This window comes from Gadus macrocephalus, chromosome 5 (genome assembly GCF_031168955.1).
Source record: "Gadus macrocephalus chromosome 5, ASM3116895v1".
NCBI lineage: Eukaryota > Metazoa > Chordata > Actinopteri > Gadiformes > Gadidae > Gadus > Gadus macrocephalus.
The window spans coordinates 4,532,673-4,558,633 of record NC_082386.1 but is presented as its reverse complement, the minus strand read 5'-3'; the positions used below and the strand labels follow the sequence as shown (position 1 = coordinate 4,558,633).

General features: G+C 44.7%; 2 protein-coding genes, 2 long non-coding RNA genes and 1 other non-coding gene across 5 annotated transcripts; 3 read left to right on the top strand and 2 right to left on the bottom strand.

Annotated features, from left to right (window-relative positions):
- Positions 1-6,810: 6,810 nt before the first annotated feature.
- Positions 6,811-7,873, top strand: LOC132457559 (uncharacterized). The gene is made up of 2 exons (XR_009525721.1): positions 6,811-6,894; positions 7,428-7,873. It is a non-coding gene; the product is annotated as an uncharacterized LOC132457559 (long non-coding RNA).
- A 5,958-nt stretch (positions 7,874-13,831) lies between these two features.
- On the top strand, positions 13,832-16,625 carry stx11a (syntaxin 11a). Its single transcript, XM_060051258.1, has 2 exons — positions 13,832-14,017; positions 14,459-16,625. The coding sequence occupies exon 2, from the start codon at positions 14,476-14,478 to the stop codon at positions 15,352-15,354; it is 879 nt and encodes a 292-aa protein (XP_059907241.1). The 5' UTR covers positions 13,832-14,017; positions 14,459-14,475; the 3' UTR covers positions 15,355-16,625.
- On the top strand, positions 16,226-16,308 carry trnal-uaa (transfer RNA leucine (anticodon UAA)). The gene has a single exon. It is a non-coding gene; the product is annotated as a tRNA-Leu (tRNA).
- A 684-nt stretch (positions 16,626-17,309) lies between the features above and the next one.
- On the bottom strand, positions 17,310-23,803 carry fbxo30a (F-box protein 30a). The gene is made up of 3 exons (XM_060051225.1): positions 23,474-23,803; positions 20,510-22,592; positions 17,310-19,886 (listed from the first exon to the last, which is right to left on the bottom strand). Exons 2-3 carry the CDS (start codon positions 22,529-22,531, stop codon positions 19,683-19,685), a joined length of 2,226 nt encoding a protein of 741 aa, XP_059907208.1. The 5' UTR covers positions 22,532-22,592; positions 23,474-23,803; the 3' UTR covers positions 17,310-19,682.
- A 267-nt stretch (positions 23,804-24,070) lies between these two features.
- Positions 24,071-25,955, bottom strand: LOC132457191 (uncharacterized). The gene is made up of 2 exons (XR_009525584.1): positions 25,261-25,955; positions 24,071-24,631 (listed from the first exon to the last, which is right to left on the bottom strand). It is a non-coding gene; the product is annotated as an uncharacterized LOC132457191 (long non-coding RNA).
- Between the last annotated feature and the right edge of the window lie 6 nt (positions 25,956-25,961).

Sequence of the window (25,961 nt, the reverse complement as noted above, 5' to 3'; positions counted from 1 at the left end):
CATCCCGGACCGGTCCGCCACGGCACGCCTCCCTTTCACTGCATAAGATAAATATATAATAAAGAGCCCCGGAGACTAATGCCACATCATGCAGAGCTAAGCCTGCACAGTTATGATATGCAGTTGGTCTTAGGGGCATCAGGCTATTGATTGACATAAGTCCTCTTCTGACGATGAAAACCGACCAAAAAACATGCATTACCCAGTTTTGGTGGGGATACAATATTAGCATACTAGTACTCTTTACAACATAATAATGTAAGTATAGGCATATATATTTAATTAGAATGACACGCATAAATCCAATTTGTATGTATAATTGAGCTACAAATATAAATTTGCCACATTTCTAAAGGGAACTATACAAGCTCAGTCTGTGTAATAAGCAAGTTAATGTGATTACAGGGTGTATCCCACGGTTCTGAGAGCAGATGTTTGCTCATTAGTCCCTCAACTGTTACGAGTTTGAAACCGTTCTCAAAACAATCCTGTGTCAGTGTTAGGCCTATTTATTCTCGGATTTGAAGAAAGGAAAATGGTTTTATTATTATTTAGATATTTAATCCACATAGGGAATCGATAAGGTAATTTGCTATAGGTCTATGCATATGAGGCCAATTCATATATTTCTTATAAAAATATGCTATAACAATACATTCCAATTAGAATAGCCTAAACAAAACTCAATAAATATAAAGTTTATCTTCTTTAACTGCAATATTGTATGGCGTAGCTTATAGTTCCTATAAGTAGGGCATTATCAATTGTTTTTATTCTCTTTGACCGTTGCATAATATATTGTGGCAGAATTGTCTAAACTCTGTTTAAGAGTTGACAAGTAGTCACACCTAATAGCCTTTTGGGCTCTCCTTACTGTTCGGCCTATTGTTCCAAAGTAGCACAATGGATTTTTTGAGTTTTGTGTTTTGCTATTGGTCTTATGATAGGTTACTAATTAAAAATGAACAGTTACATTTAAGGAACATAATCAAACTTTTAATACTCAATACTCATTGAGTATCATGCAAAAGCAGTGAAAACAGTGGATCGAGTTCAACTGGAAACGTGGAACTAAAATCTAACCCCATCAATAAACCTTTTTCACTTCGAGGTATATCGATTAGAGAAGCTTTTCAGCAGGGTTTTACGTTGGCAGGTGCCAGCGGCTCTTGGTAGGGTTCAAATCCCTAAAATAAACTTGACATATGTATTCTCTTTCTGCTTATTAGTTCACACAAGAGTGAGACATTCTCACCTCTGATGAAATCCTTGCAGGAGAGAAAGCAAGCGACACAGAAAAGACTCGCAGAGTAAAGAAAGTTCAGTTGGAATTACAAATCAACTGACAGGTCAAGTGTAGCTCCCAGGAAGAAATCTTTTCATGATGTTATTCGGACATTAACAGGGACATGAGGGCAGAATATCACGAGCAGCATAAACAAGCATCCACCGGGACGGCCTGAGAAGTGCTCATCTGTTCCCTACAGTCCTAGATATGATTGGATTAGTCCATGTTTAGTACTAGTCAGCCATGACAGAATGGGCCGATGAAGAGAGGCTTTGAAAGAAGATCCCAATTCCAATGCAGGAATTTTTACTTATTAAACAGATTTTTTGAAGAATGAGACCGTCAAGAACTCATGTTGATGTGGTTTGATTTGAAGCAACGCTATCTTGAGAGATTAAAGAGATGCATGCTCACTGATAGTAGATGCTAAGTTAAAAAGCCATAGGCCCTACCTGAAGCTTTTCTGATTCAAAACACTTCGTATCGGCCTTTATGGGCGAAAAAACAACAGCATTGAGTGAAACATTTTAAGAACTAGAAAGACACATGACAACATGTTAATTTAATAAGATTCTTTGGTACAGTGGTGTGTTTGTTCAACCGGCTAATAAGTTGAATTTATTAGTGAGCGGGCCTGGCCCACAGCTAAGGTAACTGGAAACAGCTGATGTTTTCTTCGCTGATTACAGATCGCGGGACTGTGTACAGGAAGCAGCAAGGCGGTGGTCCATACACAAGCAACTATTTTACTTCATGCTGAGGTGTGTTGGTTTTCCTCTTTGGTCTTCTATTCTATAGATCCCTGCAGACGCTTGAAGCTCTCTGGACACTGGTAGTGGTGCGATTGGAAAATAGCCATCTCCATTTTTATCAATATCTATGGGCAATTGGCCCATCGTGTTCAAACTGAACTACTTGCTTGTAGGGTAACACAGTGGCCATTATTTTTAAAGGATATTATTGTGTGAAATATAAACTTAAATGTGTCTCTTTGGAAGGTGGTGTGAAGTAAATTTGGTGCACAAAACTGGATAGACTATGACTATAAAATTAGTACTTAAATGAGACACATTATGGTGTTTTCCCAACAAGTAAACATAGTATTTGAGTTCTAGAAAACATGTTTTTGAAGCTGTTTGCTGGAAATAGCTTTTAGGAAAAAAAATATCGTCTGCCGCTATTCCACTCTGTTTCAGTCCCTTCAGAATGCACTGTTTCTGGTGTCTGTAGCATTGATGCAAATGAGCTGCTGCCCATTGACCAATGAGCTGTCAGACTGAACCACAGCATGGAGGAGAAGGGATTGTTGCTGTTTGCTGACTCCTGGAGCTCTATATCTATGTAATATAATATAACATAATAATATTATATACGGGTATTTATATAATATATCTAATATCACGGGCCGGCCAAAAGCTATGTGCGCCTCGGATGATATTATAAATAATAAAGTCTGTGTCTGACGTCTCTGGTACTTCCACAAGTAAAGACTCGTAGTGGGGGATATCTCGGCCATGGTTGAGAAGAATTGGGGGGAAGGAACTTTGGCATTGACTCTCTGAAGTCCATGAACCGCGACATGGAGAAGAAAAGGATTGTACTCCGGGAGCTGAGTTGCCGGACTGCCTCCGTGCTCCCCGCGCCGAAGCTGCTGGACTAAAGTCCGGCCGCCGTCGAAGCCATCCGGCCGCAGTCCGGCAGCTCCGGCGGTGTACTACGGGAGCTGAACTGGCGCCGAAGCTAGATGGCAGCTCCAGTGGACTAGCAACTCGGGCGGACGAGCAGCTCCGGCCGGGGTAGCTCGGCGGCAGTCCGGCAGCTCAGCTGAGAGAGTGCAATCCCTTTCTACTCCATGTCTCCTCCTACCGACTTCCGCCAAAGCTTCGGCGGCAGCTCCGGCGGGGTGAGCTCGGCGCCAGAGAAAGGGATTGCACTCCCGGAGCTTATCTGCAGGGCTAACGCCGGGTCCCCCCCGAAGGAGCTGCTCGTCCGCTGGTCCACAAAATCTTAGCGATGCTCTGATTGGAGGGGAGTGGGGAAGTGGGAGGTAATATTCAAATGTGCCCCCTTCCTACGTAGGAGGGGGCGCCGAAACCGACTCGCTCGTTTGGTAGCTGGAGGCGGACTGCTTCCAGAAATGCGTATCTCACTCAAGAAATCATGTACAGACTTTTTTCAAAGTTTGTATGCGTGTGGGAGCACCATGTCCCCACAACAACACCCCAAATCCCAGGAAAAGTGCTGTTTTCATAATATGTCCCCTTTAACTACTAGATCTAATGCTTCCCGTCCATCCAATTTCTTCTTCTGTGGGAATGTGCTAAATTCGGAATGTGTTTCTTTGAATAACAGACAATTGACACAAATGTAAATTGATTCCCTAAATCTTACTTAATCCTGACTTTTCATATCGTATCCTATTTTATCTTGTATTAAAAAGTCAAAAAGTCACCTCTGGACATTTGGAAGTGGAATCCTTGGAATCAATGGCTTTGGTTAGAATACATGGGAGGCCTGGAGGACTGTTGGAACAGGTTCAACCATGGTGTGTCCTCTCAAGCCTGTACCTGGGTCTGCTTTTCAGGAAGCAAGAGCAGAGTTAAAAGGCTTGCAAGGGGGGGCCTCTTGATCAGGCAATGTGATTTAATGTGGTCCCAACTTGTTTAACCTAGGAGTTATTTCTTGTTCTATCTAAATTTGTCTCTGCTAAACCCTGGGTTTGCTTTGCAGAAATCAAGCCCTGATCAAATGAACGATGGCGACTCTGCATGGAGGTCATGTGACCTGATGATGATGATGATGACAGTAAGTCGTGGTGAACCTTCAGAACAGGTCAACAACATCATGTCATGTGTCTATGTGCAAGAGAAAGAGTCAGGCTGAGATACATCATGAGGCTTATAAACCTGTGTCTAATTCCTTAGAAAAGACGTATAACGTATCGATTTAGACATGACGTTGGGAAACGGAAAGGACTTGACATCTGCGATGATTTCGATCATCAAACGAGAAGGAAGTGGGCTCACTAGTGATTGACATCCAGTTTGTTAAACTTACATCAATTCGTTTAATACAGTTGAATGCTTTCACACACACAATGCTGGCAGCTGAAACATTTGGAACAAGAAATAGAGAACACCATTTACAATGTGCTAAAATAATGATGTTGTCATATATCCTTTTCTTTCACCTTGATGTAAGGAAGAAAGTCTTGTTGAAGTAATAATCAAAGAGGCCTGTTTGCAAAATAAACTCCAGAGAAATACCAGACTGAACAGGTCAAAGAGAAATGTATAAATAAATACAAGCAATTTTATTCAGACACTATTAATTCACATCATTAATGAATCAACCTAATTATTATAACATGAAAGGTTAAACCAGTCAGAGCAAACATAGCACATACTATCAACACACATACTAGTACATACTCTCAACCAGCTTTAATCAGGTTACTATATTGGGCTAACCCAATAAACACATGCCAGTTTTAACCCATAGGCATGAGAGAACCAACAGGTTCAACAAGACTTATTATTGACGTAGTTACTTATGTTAAGTGGGTGCCCCTACTACAACACTTGCAACACTTTGATGCAATACTGAATTGTGCTCACGGATTATGCCATGTAGAATTCGGATAACAATTAATAAATCGGTTAACTGATGTGACAGATTGTTTAAGCTCACTAAAGCCGCTCTCTGGAAACGCTCATCCACTTCATCACATGATGAAAGATGTAGTGGAGCTTGGGAAAAACCGTCATGCTGTACACGAGAAGTTAAAGGCTTGATTCGATGCGATTCCTCCTCAGGTAAAGAAGGCCGAACATTTTTTGGGAGATTATGCAACCCAAACACTTAGTGCCCTCTTGTGGAATATAAATATATCTGTTTTCGGGTCAGTAGAAAGTTGGGTTTGAAAGGGCTTTTTGGTGAAAACGTTTTCAAAGATTTTTATGATTTTTAAATATGGAATTTACATTATATGTTTTAATAATTAGATTTTGTTGTTTATTTTGTAAACAAATTTATATTTTACACACACACACACACACACACACACACACACACACACACACACACACACACACACACACAACCACACACATTTCTACAGGTGGGCCTAGATGATGTGTCATTTCCACAGCCCTGCATGAGGGTGGATATCACACACTACATCTGCTTTAAGCTGACATCATATATAATGAGAGGGGTCTGGCTGCAGACATCCACCCACACGCTCCAGACATCCACCCACACGCACTTCCGCTGCAGACAGAAACATCCACCCACACGCCGGAAATTGCGTGCTGGTGGATGTCTGGAGCGCGAGTTGCACATTATTCAACAGCGCCCCCTCGGGTCACACTTTTCGGTGGGTCGCAAAATTCGGTGTAACAACGACTCACTGCACGCCACGAAGATGTGACGTTCGGCTCAGCTGCACTTGGAGGTTATGGTAGGTGACTATTCAAAACACAGCGATACAATTATAAATGCACGAGACTTGCATTTCTTAACCGATCTATTAGTTTCATTAAGTTTAGATTTTTTCATCAAACAAATAACAGAACGTTGCACCAATATGAAGCATTTGTTGTTTTATTCCAAACTGACGGTGGCAAACGCTAGCTAGGTGTCATTTTTGCAAGATAGGCAAATGTTTTTTTGTAAACGTTGTGTAGCCTATAGTCGGTCTTATTAAACGATTTTAGAGATTTGTAGATGTGTTGGGAGCATAAACGATTTTAAGATTTGGACATTTGACAGTCATCTGTAGTCCAAAACAGAGTTAAGTTGTAATAAAATAATTACCACGAATTGAATTGACGCAGCTCGTTTCGCTTTAACTAGAGTTGCACCTATCAGCTGTTCATCTCCGCAGCGGTGTCTGAGAAGTGTGATATCATTCAATAGACAAAATCGATCGTTCAATATTCGATCTGCCTGTTTCATACAATCTGTTTATAACTAAGAGATCATAGCACTTAGTTCAGTTAAAAGGGGTAAAAGAGATGAAAAATGTAATAAAACAGATAAAAGTTAATGAATTACTGTTATGTAATAGCCTACTATCCTGTTTCAGATTCTAAATGTTCAATGTCCCCCAGTCAATAGGGTACTGGGGCTCAGACAGTTCATAAAACATGTAATGACAGAGAGAAACAGATGTAAAGTACAGTATGAGGTAGAAATATATCTCATCATTACTTATATGCCAATAATAGTTAAAGTTGATGCTCTGAAGGGACAATAATTGCTGCACACCCCTAATAAATGTTAAGTTTTTCTATTTCAGCCTTTTTCGTCTAGACTACAACCACTACTGAATTACGGGCCTTTAAATAGTTTGCTGTGCTGTGAGAATTTATCGTCTCTGATCTTAATTTTTTCTACAATTACATCAATTGTAAAAAAAAAAATCTGTCTTTTGTAGATGCATCACTCGATTTTTAGGGATGATTCAAAGCCAGATGTCAAACGCTGCACAACTTGCTGCACACTTTTACACTGCCCCCTATGCCCAACTTTTAAACCAACCGTAAACACGAAGCTTCAGTGCCACCTGGAATCCCACATAAAACATTCCATTACATTTAAAGGTGATATATGTATGTGTGTAGAAAGAATATAAGAATGTATGTGTATATGTCTGTAGACAATATTTATGAATGTTTGTCTGCTTACTTTTATAAGTCACTGACTTATTTTCCTCTATCTTTTGCCTGCATTGATCTTAGACACAAAGATCAATGATAATTTCCCTGAATCTTCCACAATTCAGTCATGACAATAATCTTTTGTAAAGAATGTGCCATCCTCCTAGGTGTGATGGTCTTTCATTATTTTAAGTATTTAAAGAGGACAAAATTATTCTGGTGTTCAGCTCACTCAGTGTTCAACAGTTTCAGGTCCTCCTCTCTGTAGACAGACTTACCCCCTCCAGTTATGTTTCCCACCACAGTGCCGTTGTGTCTAATTTGATGTGTTATTATCTGGATGGGCTTGTCTGCAGTCCGGGGAGTAGGACCTTACAGTTCTAATTCTTAGTTTAAGTAACTAACTGGTTGCAAAAATAATATAATTGAATATAAATTGATTCCAACTTGGTGGCATTTCATTTTCCATTAAACAGGGGCCACTTGACAACATTGTGGCTGGAGTTTCCTGGCTGCGTCAGAATGCAGGTTTGCTCAGGGGGAAGGTGGTCGAGCCCGCATTTCCGAATATGGACGCAAAAGAACAGCAGGAGCTCCTGGAAAGGATACGTTCTTCAACTGATGAAGAAGAAAAGTATCCCCTGCTCTTCACATTTGATTTTCAGGAAGACATGGAGGTCTTCCTTAACATGGCAGCTGAGGAGGATCTTCGGGTCAACGCCATGTTTCTGGGTCGCTGGGTGGACAGCCAGTGACATTGCTGTGTGTGTGTGTGTGTGTGTGTGTGTGTGTGTGTGTGTGTGTGTGTGTGTGTGTGTGTGTGTGTGTGTGTGTGTGTGTGTGTGTGTGTGTGTGTGTTGAGGTTCTGAGTTCAGTTATCTGTTGAGTGTTCTTAATAAAGTGTTATAACGTTTACAATGTATAGATTTTTTGTATTACTTTACTTATTCACTTTGGTAACACACAGAGCTAAGTTAAAACACAGACTTGAGTTTGTCGTATTTAAATATGGGCAAATAAGGTGGTCCAGCAGCACAAGGTAAGACAATATTATAGACAATTAGAGCCAGATATTAAATGAATGATGGTTCAGAGTAAGAATTTAGGAATGCAAAAGTGCTAATAACATATGATAAATTATGTTGGAATGCAGTCGAACCTTATGATATTAAGACAACAGAATGTAACATAGCTAGACCTAATATAAATATGTCAGAAAAGGTGAAGCTAAAGGGGAATTGTTCTAACTATTCCTGTCCACTCATACATAGTATTTAAAATAATTATTAGCCTCAATCTCTGATGCCCTTCAGCTTTACAATACGAGTATCAGTTTGTGTCCTATCAAATATTAAATTGAGATGATTGCAGTATAACACAGAGGGAATTCTGAATAAGGTGTGTGTATTTACAGAAAGAGAAGAGCCATAAGCTCCAGCTTAAAGTCAACAGCGAGTGTCAGGTCTTCCGTCCAAAACCGGAAGCGTTTATCCGATTTTATAACTTGATTTATTTCGTTCATTTATGTAAACACATTACTTAACGCCCGTTCATTTTTTGTAAACACATTACGTAACGCCCGATTTTTATTTTATTTTCCGATTTTTATTTGTTATCATCCTATTTCCGGCGTGTGGGTGGATGTTTCTGTCTGCAGCGGAAGTGCGTGTGGGTGGATGTCTGGAGCGTGTGGGTGGATGTCTGCAGCTAGACCAGGGGTGTCAAACGTACGGCCCGCGGGCCGGATCAGGCCCGCGAACGGGTTTAATCCGGCCCGCGAGATGATTTTGTGAAGTACAGTATTGTAAAAAAAAAAAAAAAAAAGTATGATTTTTTTTTTTTTTTTTTTATACAAATCCTTCCTAGCATTACATGGATTGCATTGACTGGCACTGATTAATTTTTTGTACATTGAACTACTGGACAATTGTGTGTAACTGGAAGTCGCTTTGGAATGTAACGTAAAATGATATATATTTTTCAAAGAAGTAAACTTCTTAATGTGTCCACTAGAAGTCGCAATAGCAATTATGTTAAGCAAGAAAACTTTATACCGGGGCTGATCAGGGAGCAAGTATAAACAGGTAGTGCAGCTAGCCCGGAGCTACCTTGTCGTTCTGCCTTATACTTTCAACATTATGCGCTTTGGCACTCTCATTGCCCCAAAATGTCTCTGTCAAAAAGACGAAAAGTGGACACAGAGTGCAGAGTTTTCCAAGAAAAATGGTCATCGTCCTTTTTATTCACAGAAGTAAATGGGAAACCTGTGTTTGGTGTGCTCACAGCATGTTTAATTTTACATAATTATGCCATATTTTTACCGGTCCGGCCCACTTGGGAATAGATTATCCTCCATGTGGCCCCTGAGCTAAAATGAGTTTGACACCCCTGAGCTAGACTCTCTTGTATATAATAGAAACGATAAAAAGCAGAACACTAAAAATTAAATAGTAACACTTGCTCAGACTGTTCGTCAGACTTGTACAATAGGGATTACATGGCATAAACATCTGTTGACTGATTGATCTGTGCATTTTGGCTGACTAAAATCGTGCTCTGGAAACGCACATCAACTTCATTACATGATGGAAGTGACAGAAGGTTGTGAAAAACTGCGATGCTTTCCATGAGGCTTGATTCGGTGCGATCTCTGCTCAGGTAAAGACAAAAAGCTAGTTTTCAAGTGAGACAAGTCTATGCAACCCAAACACTTAGTGCCATCTTGTGGAATATAAATGTATCTGTTTTTGGTCTGTTCAAAGTTTCTTTTGAAAGCGCTTTTTTGGCACATGAAAATGTCTTCAAATCTTTGAATGACTTTGCTATTTAAATCATATGCTTTTATAATGTGACCTTATTTTATATATATATATATATATATATATATATATATATATATATATATATATATATATATATATATATAAATATATAAATATAACATTAGATTTATAGTTAAAACTTCGATTTAAACCACACACAAACAAACACACACACACACACACACACACACACACACACACACACACACACACACACACACACACACACACACACACAGACACACACAGTTTCAAATCCCCTTCACACTGTAATAGCAGATGTAGTGTGACTATAGCCTACACACTCATGCAGGGCTGTGGAAATGACACATCATCTAGGGCCACCATAGGTGTGGAAATAAGTGCTTCATTATCAACCAACATACTGATCACACAGAGACAGCCTTCTAACTATAGCTTTAGCTGCTTTCAGAAAGCCTGGCTGATATATACATACAAAAGAGAAACGATGAAACATCTAATATTTCATGTTAACATTTAATTTAATTTAACTGTTTTCATTTGCGGGCCGCAGACTCTGTTGTCATGGTTCTTGTGTTCATATCAAAGAGTCTGACTTTGTCACACTGACAGTTTGTCAGATAGCCGTTCTCATTTAGTTAAAGATTGTAGGTTTTGCATTGAGGCTCTGGTGCTCATCCTGTATGTGCTGAATAGGCCCAACACTGACGCTCAGCCTTGTGCTTCTAGCACGTTGCTAAGCCACGCCTTCTTTTGGAAGATATCATCTTCCATACTTCCTCTTTAGAATTGTACTTGTCTCAGTGAGTGACACTATAACTTGATCTCATCTCCGTGTTCTCCTTATAGACCTAGAATAATCGTATTTAGTGGTGCTAGCAATGTACGTGACAATATAAGCATATTCATACATTAAAGCAACCTTTGTGTGGAGAATACAGTCCATGTTGTCAATAATATTTCACGTATGCATGGAAGAATACGTTTGATACTGGGAAACATTTAGCATCTGCAAGGTCAGTAAGAGGGTAACAGGTCGGTGAGCATCTTGGGGATGAGGGGCCCACTGGATGGGCAGGATACTGTATTGGTCAGTCTTCCAGCCCAAAGGTAGGGCTGGAAGAACGTCAGGTTGGACCCCTGACTTAAGCACTCCTCAGCCTACCTGTAGGGATTCCTTGAGCAAGAAACCCTGCCTGCTGCTCAATGACTTCTATCTGATTGCACACAGCAAGTGGCTTTGGATAGAAGTGTCAACCGGTGGGTCAATACCCATAAGTGGGTCACGAGGGCATCTCAAGTGGGGTCGCAGACCACATATGCTGAACCTTAGTCATAAGAAAGAAGTCTACGAATGAATTAATGGTGCAGTTTCAATGGCTTACAATTTCACTGAGATTAGCTCCAATATTTGCATCCTTTTATTCGCTCATGTTTTTGAGAGTCCATGAAGGCATTGCTGATAACTGCATACTGGGTAAATCCATTTTTTTATTTTTGTACCCAGCCGTCCATCATAACACTGAGTATCATAAAACTGTCTGTCATATGTGTGAAAGGGATATTTAAAGAAAACGCCTGGAAAGAAATGTCTGTGTGATGACTGAGGGGGTTTGAATACTGTTTCCACAAGAGCTGCCTGCATTGTTTCTCTGCACATAGCACTACTAAGGACAACTGAATCTTCAACTGAAAATTCTATTTGATTGTGATTTTAATTTTGCATCCCTGAATAGTGCTCCTGCATTTTCAGTCTTCATTGGTTCGAATATATAATGGTATAAAAATTGATTGCAGGCAACACTTTATTTTGCCTACTGACATCTTTTTAGTGATACAAGATTGGAGGATAGGCAGATTAACAAGTACATTAGATTGAATTGGATTAATTGTTGCACTCAAGATGTCATTCATGCCTCATCTGTTAGTCGTTGAGTGAGATGTTGAGGAGGAGTATAAGGACACACTTAAACATGTAGAGCCACACATTTCTAGTAAAAAATCATACTGATTTAAAAAAGGTGGAATTACAGGGAAACTTGAAACCAGTTTGGTGAGTCCTGAGATTATGGTTTCCAAGACTAAAGAATCTTGACCTGTGCTGTGGATACAGCATACTGGAAAAGGTTGAATGGAGATGTTCTGACGTCTGTTCTGATTTTATAACACACAGGACATTGTGTGTTTGAAGTTATGAATCCACCGGCAAATTGATTAAGAAAAAGAGTAGCATGAAAATAGCTAAAAAAATAGATAACGCGAAAGGTTAACGGACAGCTTTGATCTTAACATCTGTTTTATTCTCCTTCAATCAGTTAAATAAATAGATTTTTTTAAAGTGCCATTTAGAGTGCATCAATTCTATTTCTAACAGAAGGTTACCAGTGAATGCTTTAAACTTAGACAGGGTGGAGAGAGATTGGAAAGACAGAGGAAGTGAGGCATGACTAAGAGCCAACGACTGATCCTAACAAGCCTTGGGCAAGTCTTTCACAGATACAGAGTTGACATAGTTCAGAACACGTTCTGATCCTGTGGTCAACCCACACCCGATTCAAAGTTTGATTCACTTTTATTTCCACGCTTGGAGAAGATCTGAGTCTTCCTCTCTCTCTTTCCACTCCCTCCTCTCCAGGCCCCAGACGACAGGAGACAGACTGGGTCATCTACAGGCGCTGCTCAATGAGCCCAAAGCCACCGGACCCTTGCACTGACACCATCCTCCTAGTCCAGCAGACCCAGAGATCCGATCAAGAAGCAGAGAGCCCCGACCCCCCGGACATCAGAGACCAGGACCTGGACGCCCTTCTCCAGGAGGCCCAGCAGATCCACATCCAGCAGATCCAGCAGGACCCAGACAGTGCGGAGATCCTTAGCTCCGCTGCCACCGCCCGGGCCGACGCCAGCGGAGAGGAGAAGCCGTGCTCCAGCGTCTTCACGGGAGGGGGGCATCACAGACCGCCCGGAGGCCCGGCGAGGCTCTGCCGCCCGGCGGTGCTGCGGAGGGGAGCCCCAGGGAGAGCTGCCGGCTACGGACCCAGAGGCAGCTGGAGCTGGTGGGCCGGGACGGGCCCTCCGACGATGGGGCTCGGCTGGAGGAGATGCTGGTGGGAGGGGAAGGCAGTGTAAAGGGGTTTGGTTGTGGGGCTTAAGGGGATGACGGCGCGCTCGCCACTGGGGGAGATCCAGAGGTGCCACAGGGAGCTCCGGGACCTGGGGCACAGAGACGTCCCGTCACTCGGGCTGTAGGCCTTTTGAAGGCACTGCTAAATACGTTTATCTCAGAGCCTTTTATTTGTGTGGTTGCAGACACACTATTGTTCTTCTGTGATATTTTTCTGTATTTTTATTCCACCTGACATCCGGTAAAGAGCCTTTTGGAGCTTTCTTTACACATCTAAGATTTAAGGGAAACCTATAAAATGCAACTTCCACAATATTTAAACTATATACACAATATTGGACATCAAAGTGCCTCAATCATTTTACTTTACTGTGCTTTACACCTCATGATAATCTGATCCTTTATTAGGTAGAATCGAGTTAGAGTCCACACTATCACTATCCTATCAAGCCAGTTCTTGGTTTGTTTATTCTACTTCATATATTGTTCATACATGTAGGCCCTACTTATTTAATTAACTGATGACATAAACCGGTTACTGTTTTATTCTAATACATTGGAACTGGTATTATTAACCTACTTTTCATTTTTACCTGACTTACAATTATTTATGACCTTGTAGATATGCAAATGCATTAGGCCTACGATTTAATCTGATGACATTAGATAGCCTCCACGTGCATTGGCCGCTGGTACTGACTATTTACATTGTGCAATTAAATAATAAAGCAAACAGCATTGCGCAATAAAGTACGCTGGACAACATTGCCATGTTTATTTTTAGCGCTCAATTCCATTTAATTTACGATAGGCCTAATCAAAACTACAAAAAAAAGCATAATCAAAACAACAGGCCTACCGTAGGACTGGATGATGTTGCTCTGCTGTGCATGTGTTGCTGTGACTCGCGTTTCCTTTTAGGCTATAAAAAAAAGGTGAGAGATGAGTGTGATGTTGGCTTCCGCATTAAACCTCTTTTTGACTGAGCGGAACTCCCATATCGTTTGGGCTGGTCACTGTTAATGTCTACATGTTGAAATGAACGGGGAGAAAGAGGAACGCCACACACCTTCTCGTCAGTGGTACTTTGGCTTCTCGGAGTTTGGCCGCTTGGGTTTTGTTTGAACTCCTTGATAAGGTATGCGTGACATTGTTTATTGTTTAAAAACACTTTATTTGGCCTAGTCACGGATGGTTAACCATCTCAAGTATTTGGGTAAGAAATTCCCATGTTGGGTTGTTTAATATGGGCCCATGTTAAACATAACGCCCTGTCTTTGTGTCAATGAATGTAGAGTGGTCAGGATAAATTATAGGTTCCCTGTAATATAGACCTACTGTGTGTGTGGGTTGAGAGAACGTTGCAACTCTGAAAAGAACGTTTTGTTTTCATTTACAAAAATGTCATGTTTAAAAATGTTAAATTCATTTAACATTCAATTAACTAAACCTAAGATTGTTACATGAGAGTGGTTTGGTTGTAGTGTCTTCCCATTGCTGTTAAGAAACGATTATATTTTACCTGATAAATGCAGATTTTTGTTCAGGGCCGGAGATAATGTATGATGATGTGTTCCAGAGCACTCCGCGGCTGAGATGAGGGACCGACTGAGCGAGCTGCAAGTTGCCCGCCAAAAACCTCCTGGCCCCTGGCCTGAGGAGCAGAGCTTCAGCTCCACAGTCGACGAGAACCAGGAGCAGACTGTGATGCTGTTCGAGGGAGAGGACGCCATGGAGAGCTTCTTCAAGGAGGTGCGGGCCCTCCGGCTGGAGGTGAGCCAGCTGCGGATGAACGTGAAGAACCTGGGCAAGCAGAACACCCGGTTCCTCACCTCGGTGAGGCGCCTCAGCAGCATCAAGAGGGACTCCAACGCCTTGGGGCGGGACATCAAGAAGAGGGCGGAGCTGACGTACGCACGCCTGGAAAAGCTGGAGGCGCGCAGCAAGGCGCTGGAGGAGGAGCACGGCCCCGCCTCGGCCCTGGTGCGCATGGTGCGCTCCCAGTACGTCTCGCTGTCCGGCGCCTTCCACCAAGCGCTGTCCGAGTACAACGACGCCGAGGTCCTCCAGAGGGAGAACTGCAAGGCCCGCATCCAGCGGCAGGCCGAGATCATGGGCCAGGAGCTGAGCTGGGAGCAGATAGAAGACATGATCCAGACGGGCGAGTGGGGCGCCTTCAGCGAGAACCTGCTCACCGACGGCCGGACGGGCGCCCGCCTGGCGCTGACGGAGATCGAGCAGCGGCACAGGGAGCTGGTGGAGCTGGAGGGCCGCATCGGCGAGGTGAGGGAGCTCTTCTTCCAGATGGCCCTGCTCGTGGAGGAGCAGGGCTTCATGCTGGACAACATCCAGGCCAACGTGTCCGCCACGCAGGACTACGTCACCAAGGCCAACGAGCAGATCCGGCTGGCGGTCAAGTACAAGAAGGACAACCCGTGCAGGAAGCTTTGCTGCTGCTGCTGTCCCTGTTCTTGAGGTCGGGGATGGGTTTCAAGCATCGCCACGGCTACGCCTCACCAAAGACCTCAATGGGTTTCAAGCCTCCATCATCATCATCCCAATGTGGTGCCACTGGGATGACGATGATGAGGCCTTGTAAAGGCAATATCTGGTGTGAGGTTTACATTGGAGACACGATTTAAGGGCAAGGTCTGATATGAAAGGATGCATCATGGGAATGTCCAGGCTAGACCTCAAGTGAATAACCTTAATGGGCTTAACACACAGTTGAAGGCTCCTTGCAGTGATGATTATGCATTCATGAAATATATACTTTTTTTCGTGGGCTTTTTTGTTTATTTAAGTATTATGCTTCACTCTACCATTTCAGCATGCCATAATTGCATGCCAAGCTGGTAGCTTATTAATGTTTGTTTCACACACAAATACATACATGCATACGTATACATACATACACACACACATACATACATACATACATACATACATACATACATACACACATACATACACACTTAGTGAAACACAGGCTTGGTGCATTGTGAAAATTCAATGTTACAGAAGCCTTAGTATTAGGGCTGACCTTGTGAAATATTGTTCTATTTCACAAGGTCTGCTTTCAGCATAGACTTGTTTGGAAACTGTTTGGTTGCTCTCAGGATTAACCTTAGTATAGTAGGCCCCAAAGGCAATGAAATATTTGGATAGACAATGAAAAGATAAAAAATATTAACATTGTGGACAAAGGACAAAATATTCTTTGAGCTGAGGAGTTAAGTTTCAAGTTTTTTTGAAAATGCCAAGGTTTTACAATATACATTGATGCTCACGTTGACCTTTATTAATTGCTGTTTTTTATTGTTTTAGAGTTGAACTATTAAGGCAGACCAGGATGGCCGAGTGGTTAAGGCGTTGGACTTAAGATCCAATGGACATATGTCCTCGTGGGTTCGAACCCCACTCCTGGTATAAATGCGTCATTTTTAATCGTGAAACTGTTGATTGCCGGCTTTCGGGTTAACAGGATCGCTTATCACCGTAAACATGTAGAGTAGAGCAAAGAAACCGAACCCTCACTAATTATAAACGCCGTTCCACGCAGCACAGCGTCACCTCCCAGATGTTATCTTCAGGCAGACTTACTCTGGAAAATGTATTGCAATGAAAGAAATATTGTTCTCAATCTCCATCTCTTGTTTATAGAACCTAGGCAGTAGGAATCACGGATATTGAAATGAGAGCTCCTTGGGCAGTGAAACACAGAGACATCATTAGCTGCCTTTCCATCTAAAAGGTGATGCGAATCTTTAGAAAGTTCGCAAAAAAGTAATTCGAATTAGGTGCGTTTCCATCAAGTGGTTGGAGCGGGTGATGACGTTACGCGTTGATGTCGGCAGGGTTGCTATGGCCGGTCGTTATGCGGAAATCGGAAAGACTGTCAGTCCTGTGTGTTCAAAGTTCGCTACGTCACAGCTGATTCGCAAAATATGTTTTCCATCTCCCATTTTGCGAATTTACTCTGTTTCGCATTTCTCAAAAACCACCTCAAGCGAGCGGATAAACTTTTTTGCGAATTAGAGGATTTTGATGCTAATTTTGGTGTTTCCATCACCGTTTACTGATTCGATACTTCAAAGTTCGCATTAAATTAGGGGGATGGAAACGCACCTATTGTAATCCGAGATAATTAATGTTGTAGGCAACTTTAAAAAAATATATATATTCGACTCCCAATGGACTTAATTAGCTGTACATTTAGACAGCTATGCAATTAGTCTCTGGTGCCCCCCTAGGGAATGTTATGCACACTGCAATATTGGATATTTATAGGCTTTTCATTAATTTAATTTTATTGTGTCCCCGGGCCTAGACTATTGTCTCGCATAGAGGTTTGTAGAATATGAACACAGGTGTAGTTAGTTGTATAGGTATAATTGATGCTACCATACTTTAACACAATAAACACAACAATGGATATGACCATTTTATTTCATTGGATGGGATACAATACAATAAAACACCAGGCTGAAGTAAAAACAAAAAGGTTTTAATGATGAAAACAATGCAGCATCAAGACAGTTGCCACTTAATTAAAATAATTGTATAAATAAAATCGTGCCATGTCTTATTTGTATAACCAAAAAGTCAACAGACTTGTTGGCTTAAATGTGTGCGCTTCTGTGCTTTACAGTTATTATATATAGATAAGATATATCTATATGTCTAGTGTTAGCATATTATGCCAATACTTGAGTAAACTGGTTTGTATTGAGAACAAAAACATCCCTAAGAGGCCTGGGGACAGTTATTACACAAAAACACGATTCAGGTTGCAAAAAAACCCATATAAAAATGAACGCCATTTGTCAGACAGGTTTTTTTCAGAAAAACGTCTCACGCACGTGAGAGTGAAACCGTGATATCTCGCCATGGATATTGTCACCGTGGACACAGCTTCATAGGGCTAAATTCATACAAAAAACAGCTATAATATTGAGGGAATTTTCATTCTCGTACCTATATAAAAATAACAAAAATAAAAGTGAATTATTACAAAAGTGTTGTTTTCAAAATAATACATCTTGAACCATTTCGCCAGGCCTTCTTAACGAACTTCCAGCACTTTTCAGAACAATATTTCCCAGTCTAGCATCATCCACCATGGACACCGTTCTCACAATGCGGCCAAATGTCTTCTGCTGCATACCCTATAAAATGGAACCCATACGTTTATATAAAGTACCACCTTGAAGAGAAAAAAACGTCTGCACTTGTATTTGACCATTTACTGTCTGTTTTCAAACAGAGCCCCATCTTATTACTTCATGTTCGTACATTACATTCATGTTAGACTTCAGCTGGCGGCCTAACTCGCCCTTCAATAGAGAACTGCCCCTCAACAATCTGAAATAAAAAACTATTTGTGTATAACTTGCACTATTAAAAGACACGGAAAATAACCAGCATAGCACTGCGGTACACTCACTGCAACGCTCACTTCGGCTCCAACACTGAACGGTACAATCAGCCCATCCTTATACCACCATAAAAGTCAAGTAGCTGGTTTTCAGTGATTTCTTCGATCAAGCTACAATACACCACAACAATGACCAGCATTTATTGTAGTTTCATGATACGACCCTGAGACACGAGGACAACAACAAACTCGGGATGCCTTAGCGACACCTGAAAACAAAAACCAACACAAACCCAAAATACAACCTAGTAGAGGGGTTTACCACCACAAGGTCGGTGTGCCCATTTAGGTTCAGCTCTTCGACCTGGCCGGCAGGTCTTTGCAATACACGTGACGTCAGCATGCACGGGGCGGCTCCGCTGACTAAGAGGCGCGTCTCGGAACCCCACCGCTCACCGTTGCCATGGCGTCGCCCCCACACATGAATTTGAGGTGTAGACACGAGATCCATCCACAACACGACTGAAAGCGGAGAGACGAGACCTCCGCGGGAGACGAGACCTTGATTCTCGCTATCGGTTGGTTGTCGACCACGTTCATCATGCCAGGAGACCAGAGCGATGGTGTAGCGGATTACCTTGATAATCTTTGTAACAGAACCAGTAGTGTGTTGACACGCATTGTTTTTAGTTTGTGGATTGATCTCCATGATGAAGGGGTACTAGGGTTATCCTTTGTAGGTGGAGGATGGCTGGCTTACAGTAACGCTAACGAATGCACTTGTGTTGGAGCCTTTGTCCGGACATCATGCACATCACATGCCTGATGTTTGGACTGCGGCGTCCTTAAACCTCATAAAACGAGCTTCAGAACCAAATGCAAAACCGTGAGAAAGGTGCTTAACAAACCGTTTCAGGTAGCAAGTTATAAAACTGGCAGGGAGAAGACACGCCTCAAGCTTTGGATAGAAAATCAAGTGTTGCAGAAGTCAAGGCTCTCTGCTGAACTGCCCAATACTGGCTCCTTCGTAGAAAAATAAAACCTCAATAATCAAACCTTTGATTATTAACGCATTGATCAGATATTATTTTATAGGTTCTGTAGTGCTGCGGCTCTATCAAGGTGGAAGAAACAAGGCTGGCATTTGGGTGGTTGTCCGTTCCCTGTTATGTGGTTTAAAAAACACACGCTGGCTTAGTGAACACTATAACTCAATAACATTAGTTTGGTTTACACGCACAAACCAAGACTGCATGTTTCTGTTTTATTAACCAGCCTTCTATGTTGTCTAGACTGGAAAAGAACATGCCTTTGTTTGTGCGATTTGTAAAAACTGCAGATAAAAAAGTAATAATGCTTTTGTGGTGTGGACCACTTCGCTGGGCTCTGGGGGAGCAGACCCAAACAGATCAGGTAGTGGTGGTGCTCAGGCCACGGGCTTGAGGACGGAGCGCAGACAGCGGCCCTCCTTGGTCAGCTCCCGGGTGAAGCACATGCAGGGCAGGGGGACGGCGTCCTCGCGGCGCGTCACTGTGTTGAACTTGCACTTCTTCAGGTGGTCTGCCATGCTGGCGATGTTGGCAAACTTCCACTCCGTCACCGTGCCGAAGGCCGTGCTGAAGCGCCACACCTAAGAGCAACAGAGAGAGAGAGAGAGAGAGAGAGAGAGGTCGGCGATTGGGGCACATTGGGGCCGAGTGCGTTGGCTGTGTGTAGATGTGAGGTGGAGGGCGAGCGCTTTAAGCTGAGCCAGATGACTGCAGCCTTTGGGGTTGGGGGTTTAAGCGCTCTTAAGGCATGGGGACAGGAATGGGGTTAAGCCTGGAGGGCCCCTGTCATTATGCTACATAACAAGGTGCAGTCGGTATGACTCAAGGGTTGTAGAGCAAAACACAGAAGAGAGCGGAATTTAAATAATATACAGCCCAAATAAAACAGCCACCCCCTCTGCCCACATTTCTCCACCATTGAGAAGTTTTGCGTTCAAGAACCTGTGATGAACAGGTAGGATGGATTCCTCTGAACCAATCAGGGAAGAGATACCCTGATTCGTCAGAAGTTTTCTGGGAGCGGTCTCTCTGATCTAAAATGGCCTCATCGAGAGGCAGGCGCCCAGTCAAATCGGAACAAACAACCTCAGAGCATCTCACCCACTGATAACCGAGCGGCTGTGGCATTTTAACAATATCACACTCTACAACCTTACCTATGGCACCTTTGACGTAAACAACCAAGTACAAGAACTGAACTGACCTTATCGGTGATCTGCCACGTAGAAGAGCCATCCGCCCGCTGCTTCTTCCCCCAGAGCATCACCACCATGCCTCGCATCAGCAGCAGACTGGCACACACCTCCCGCATCCCGCCGGACGCCCGGGACAGCTGGCACAGGCTGAAGCCGTCCAGGAAGCTGGCGATGTGCTGGAGGATCTCGAAGGGGAGGCTGCTGAAGTGGTCGCACTGGGCGCCGAAGCTGCAGGTACTCCGGAGGGGCTTCTCCCCCGGCTTCAGGGGCAGCGACAGCTGCACGCCGAAGGAGCCCAGGTGCCGGTCGTGGATGACCCGGGAGCCCTGCACCGAGGGGCAGAAGCGTCTCTGGGAGTAGGTGCAGCCGTAGTAGGCAAGGGGACAGCGGTGCTCCATCCAGCCGTTCAGCCCGGCGTGGATGTCCCCGTGGACGTTCTTGAAGTGGGAGGAGAACTCGCTGCGCCGGAACAGCTGGCCGCACACGAAGGTGAACATGGAGCGCTGCTTGGTCTGGTAGCGGGCCACGCACTCCAGCACCAGGTCCAGCCGCAGCGTGTGGAAGGGGCTGGGGTTGGACAGCTGCGGGCTGGCGTGGTCGCAGGCCGAGGCCGAGCCGATGTCCCCCACCATGGTGTTGGTGGCCAGGATGGCCGAGGGGAAGGAGAAGGTCTGCGTGCCGAAGTCGATGTGGTATCCGTCCACAAAGCGGCTGTCGGAGATGCCCCGGCCTCCGGGGGAGTCGCCCAGACAGAAGAGCAGGGCGGCGGTGATCAGGTCGATGCCATGGAGTCCCATGGGGTCATCAGCCACTTCCAGGTCCGATGTGTCCACCGCCTTGTCCGCCTTCTTGGCGCGGTACAGGTGGGGGTCCGACAGCAGGCTGCGATGCCCATTGAAGGGGAACAGGCTCATGCCCACGTTCTGCAGCTTGCGCTCCAGACACCGATAGCCCAGCTCCACGGGGAGGTGCTGCAGCAGGTTGTTGCGGAGGTGATCCGGCAGCAGGTAGGGCATGACCGCAGACGCAGCCGGGGGGAACGGCGCTGGTAGAGCCCCGTCGGGCTCCGCGGGGACAACAGGTGCGGGGCGATAGCGCCCCGTGGGCCTGACATAGGGCGCTTCGTCCAACACAACGTCCAGACACTCGTCCTGCTCGTCTTCCGCAAACAACTCAACAGAACCGCCGTGCCCCGCCCAGGGGGTTGCGTCCCCGTTGGTGCCCGCCGCGACGGCGCAGTCCAGGCCGCCCACCGCCCCCAGCTCACACTCAGAGTCGGAGTCGCTCTCCCTCATGTCCACGCTCTCAGAGTCCTCGGCGTTGTCGTGCCGGCCGTGGCTGTCCCCGTTGGTTCCGCGGCACACCGCTCCGTTCTGCTCCCCGTTCGCCCCGTGGAGGTGGGCCGCGATCCCCGCCATGCTCTTGGAGCTGGTGAGGATCTCCAGCGCGGCCGTTAGCGTCCTGGTGGTCTCCACCGAGGCCTTGTAGAGGCCGCTGTACGGCTCGTCCTCCATGTCCACGGCCCCGTTGGCCAGCCCCGACCCGGCCCCCGCCTCCTCCGCTGCGGTCTGCCCGGCCCCGCGGTCCGGGGGCTTGTCCCCGGGCTGGGAGATGGTGGTGGTCACCCGCAGCGACTCCAGCAGCATCCTCTGGTCCTGCAGGGCCAGGGCCATGTCCAGCTGCTCCACCTCATCAAAGTCTTTGCTGAGGTTCTCGTACGACTTGCGGTCGGCGTAGCTGACGGGCCAGCGGTTCCACTCCATGGTGCAGCACACCACGCTGGCGGGGCACGTGGCCAGGTGCTCCGCCATCTTGAAGCGGGCCATGGTGAAGGGGCACCCGAAGCCCGTGTTGAGGCACGGGACCCGCTCGTACGGACACAGCACGCGGTGCTCCTCCAGCTTGCATCCGTGGAACACCGCTCCGCACACCAGAGGGCAGCCAATGAGGTCGCACGAGACGCCCGCCTCCGGTCTGGTCATGCACCGTCTGTTGACACACTTCAGGCAGTGCGCGTGCTGGAGCTCCATGGTCGACACGTCGGCTGGGCGCTGAAGCAAGGCAGCAGCGATGGGTGGAGTCCTCAAAACCCTGGAACCAAAAGAAAAATAACCTCTTTCTCTCAATAATCCTACAAAATAAAGATGTGAGGCACAAACACTAAGTATTAGTAGGCCAACCGAGCAGTGAGTTCTAGAACGCAGCCATGCCATGTAGCTGCAGTCTGGCACAGCAGCCTACTGCTACTCCTAGCGACACTCGGACAGCCGTCCCTCCACACGTGACACACACGTCGCAGCATACAGTAACCCGCTCACTAAAGATGCAGCGTCTGGGGGTATGTTTACAAAGCCAACAAGCTGTTCAATGACATTTCACAACACCCGTCTTGGGTGACAGCGATCGCTCAGGGCTACTTGACCCCATAACTAAAGCCATGAGACGCTGCCACGAAACTCGAGGACAAAGACAACTCGAGCAGTAAAACCTCATGATCCCCACCATTTAAACCCACTGTTTGGCCCTTTGACAACACCTCCACCACAAATAATGGGGTCATTAGGAATTAGTGGGTTTGGCGATGTGTGGAAATCAGGGTTAAGGGATATGGGGGAGGGAGTTCTACATGGGCTGCGCAGTGATATAAATAGTCATTTAAAAAACAACATGTCCCAAGTTGTCAATAGAGAAACCACATTGCTATTGTCCTGTAACTCCACGGCACATGCGCAGCTGGTCCTCTTCACCACACAGGTATTAAAGGAAAAGACAGGAACTACACTAAGCAGCTCATCGTCCCCATTCATGTTATACGTGGTATTGTCACTTGCTGATGCCTTTTACCCTATGACCAAACTTGGGTGCCAATGAGGAGCCAAAACAACATCAACAACACGGCCAGCAGGTTAGCATCACATAGCAGCTAACTCGCAGCGGCTAGCCTAGCCGGTAGCCTCTAAAAAAGTGCTTACCCGAGTTAAGCTGCCGGTCCAGACGTTTGGTTGGCTGTCCTTTTTGAAGGAGTCCCTACTGCTCATGTGTCGATGTTTCAAACCGCAAACATGTTAAACTGAACTAAAAACAGCTCAGTGACTCTGTTCAAATATTCAAGTCGTCTCTCGAACAGGCTGCGACTGGATTTTATCTTGAGCCGAGCAGACCTCTGCTCGCCGTTCACATAGTCGGCGTTTATTGTCGGTAGAGGTTGCGACCCAGTGTCCGGAGGTTCGGTGGGCGGGAACCCTCTCCGTAACCGCCCAATCAATGTTCCGAAAAAATGCAATGGTTGGTACCTCCCTCTGATCTTGATTGGTTGGTACCGGAGAGGGTAACCGCCCACTGTACGTTCAGAACCTTGGATCCATAAGTGCAGGGCGCTCTAGTAGAACGTCACCACGGAGAGGACCAATAGGATAAAGCTGTGAGCTGTAAATAGACAGGGCATGGAAATACCCCCAGGATGATATTGCAATTATATCAGAAGGCTATTCCTCTTTATTGCTAAAAATACTATTTCATTTTTTATAATTAACTTGTTTCACCAAGAAATAACGACGCATGACACTGACAAAGTCAGAAACTATATCTTTATTAGCCCATGTTTTGTGACAAAAAACAATAAGTTCTTGCGTATAGGCAATGTTTTCATTGTTTATTTGAATGCAAAGAAATTAAGTACGTAAATATTTTATTGTCTCTCTCACAAGAGAAATTTGCTTTGGGCACACAGAGAGACATATTTCTGTTACATTTCTTTTGCATTCCACACACTATTTACATACAAAATGGTATTGAGTAACTGTGTATGGGTATAGGTGGCTGTGTGTGTGTATATATATAAGTATGGTTTGTGTGAATGTGTGTATAATTACACATATGTTCATGTGACTCAGTTTGTGTGTGCGTGCGTGCGTGCGTGCATGATTGCATGAGCTCCCAGCATGCATAGCCCCACTCAGGAGGCCACCTCTGAGATGTGGTGGATGTTGGACAGTGTGAGCTGGGCCTCCCGGGCCGGGTAGGACCGCCTGGACCGGAGCCACAGCCGGCCCAACGACCCGGTGACCAGCAGCACCGCCACCAAGAGGCCCCCAGGACCAAGGTTCCTACAGAGGGCAAGGCTCCAGCGTCTGTGGGGCATGAGCACAAGGTTAGGGTCTGCGGCGGACTCCTCCGCTCTGTGATGTTTCACACATGTTTATCACCTCCTCTGTGTTTCATCCGTCGTAATGTGCATCACTCTACAGTGTGCGGCGGATTGATTGCTGCTGTTTAATTGAACGTTGAGGAGCACAACGGAAATACTTTTAGAACGGTGATATGATCATCTTCCACCGGGTGTATTTAAAATGTAATAAATAAACTTTACAGAGCATAGATTTGATGGGTCCTGTAAGTCTAACACAACTCTTCGGCACGTCATTAACTAACCCAACCCCACTGCTCGTTAACATGTCAATCGCTGCATGACTTCCTGTCTCACACCTGCTGACGCAAATGCTATCTGTCTCTATTAGCAAAAGCAAATAAATTAAAATAACTCCCAAATCTTAGTGTGGTTAGTGCTTAGCTGTGAGGAGTCCTTGGTATCTTACTGTAATTTTATAATCCATGTTAATGGATGCATTTACGTGTGAACGGTAGTTGTAGAATTTCTGTCTTCATTCACCATAGTAAATCTGACATTTTTTACACTGTTGTGTTTTCCTAGGAACAATGCCCGGTGAAATAAAGAAGAGTCAGAAGCATGAAGCCATACTGATGTTTGGTTGGTCGCTCTCTCCCAGCAGTCGTCTGATTGGTCCATAGGATACCGTATGGGACAGGGAGATGTCTCTCCGCGACCTCTCTAAGCCATCCTCCGTAGTAGAGCAGTTCTGGAAGTACATCAGGGATAATGATAGGGGTTCATCAGGGATAATGATAGGGGTTCATCAGGGATAATGATAGGGGTTCATCAGGGATAACGATAGGGGTTCATCAGGGATAACGATAGGGGTTCATCAGGGATAACGATAGGGGCTCATCAGGGATAACGATAGGGGTTCATCAGGGATAACGATAGGGGCTCATCAGGGATAATAATAGGGGTTCATCAGGGATAATGATAGGGGTTCATCAGGGATAATGATAGGGGTTCATCAGGGGTAATGATAGGGGTTCATCAGGGATAATGATAGGGGTTCATCAGGGATAATGATAGGGGGTCACTGGAGACTGAGGGAAGGTTGTTTTACCGAATGGGAAAGTTATTCGGCTTCATGTTTAAAATGAAGATCTTCATATGGATTTCATATTGAACATTACAATTACTTTCATCCAAAGCAACTTCACATACATTGACAAGCATTAGCCATCTTGCCCAAGGGGGCCTACTGGTAGACGTATGACATTGGTTGTATAATACGATGTCCTTGAATGAATTCAGTGTTTGTGAACTAGGTGTGTTTCCATTGGCAA

Bases quoted from the DNA above. Each gene is read 5' to 3' on its own strand.
- stx11a (XM_060051258.1), top strand. From the start codon at position 14,476: ATGAGGGACCGACTGAGCGAGCTGCAAGTTGCCCGCCAAAAACCTCCT.
- fbxo30a (XM_060051225.1), bottom strand. From the start codon at position 22,531: ATGGAGCTCCAGCACGCGCACTGCCTGAAGTGTGTCAACAGACGGTGC. The intron at 19,887-20,509 runs GTCAGTTCAGTT...TGTTGCTCTTAG, and splicing joins CGTGGCAGATCACCGATAAG to GTGTGGCGCTTCAGCACGGC.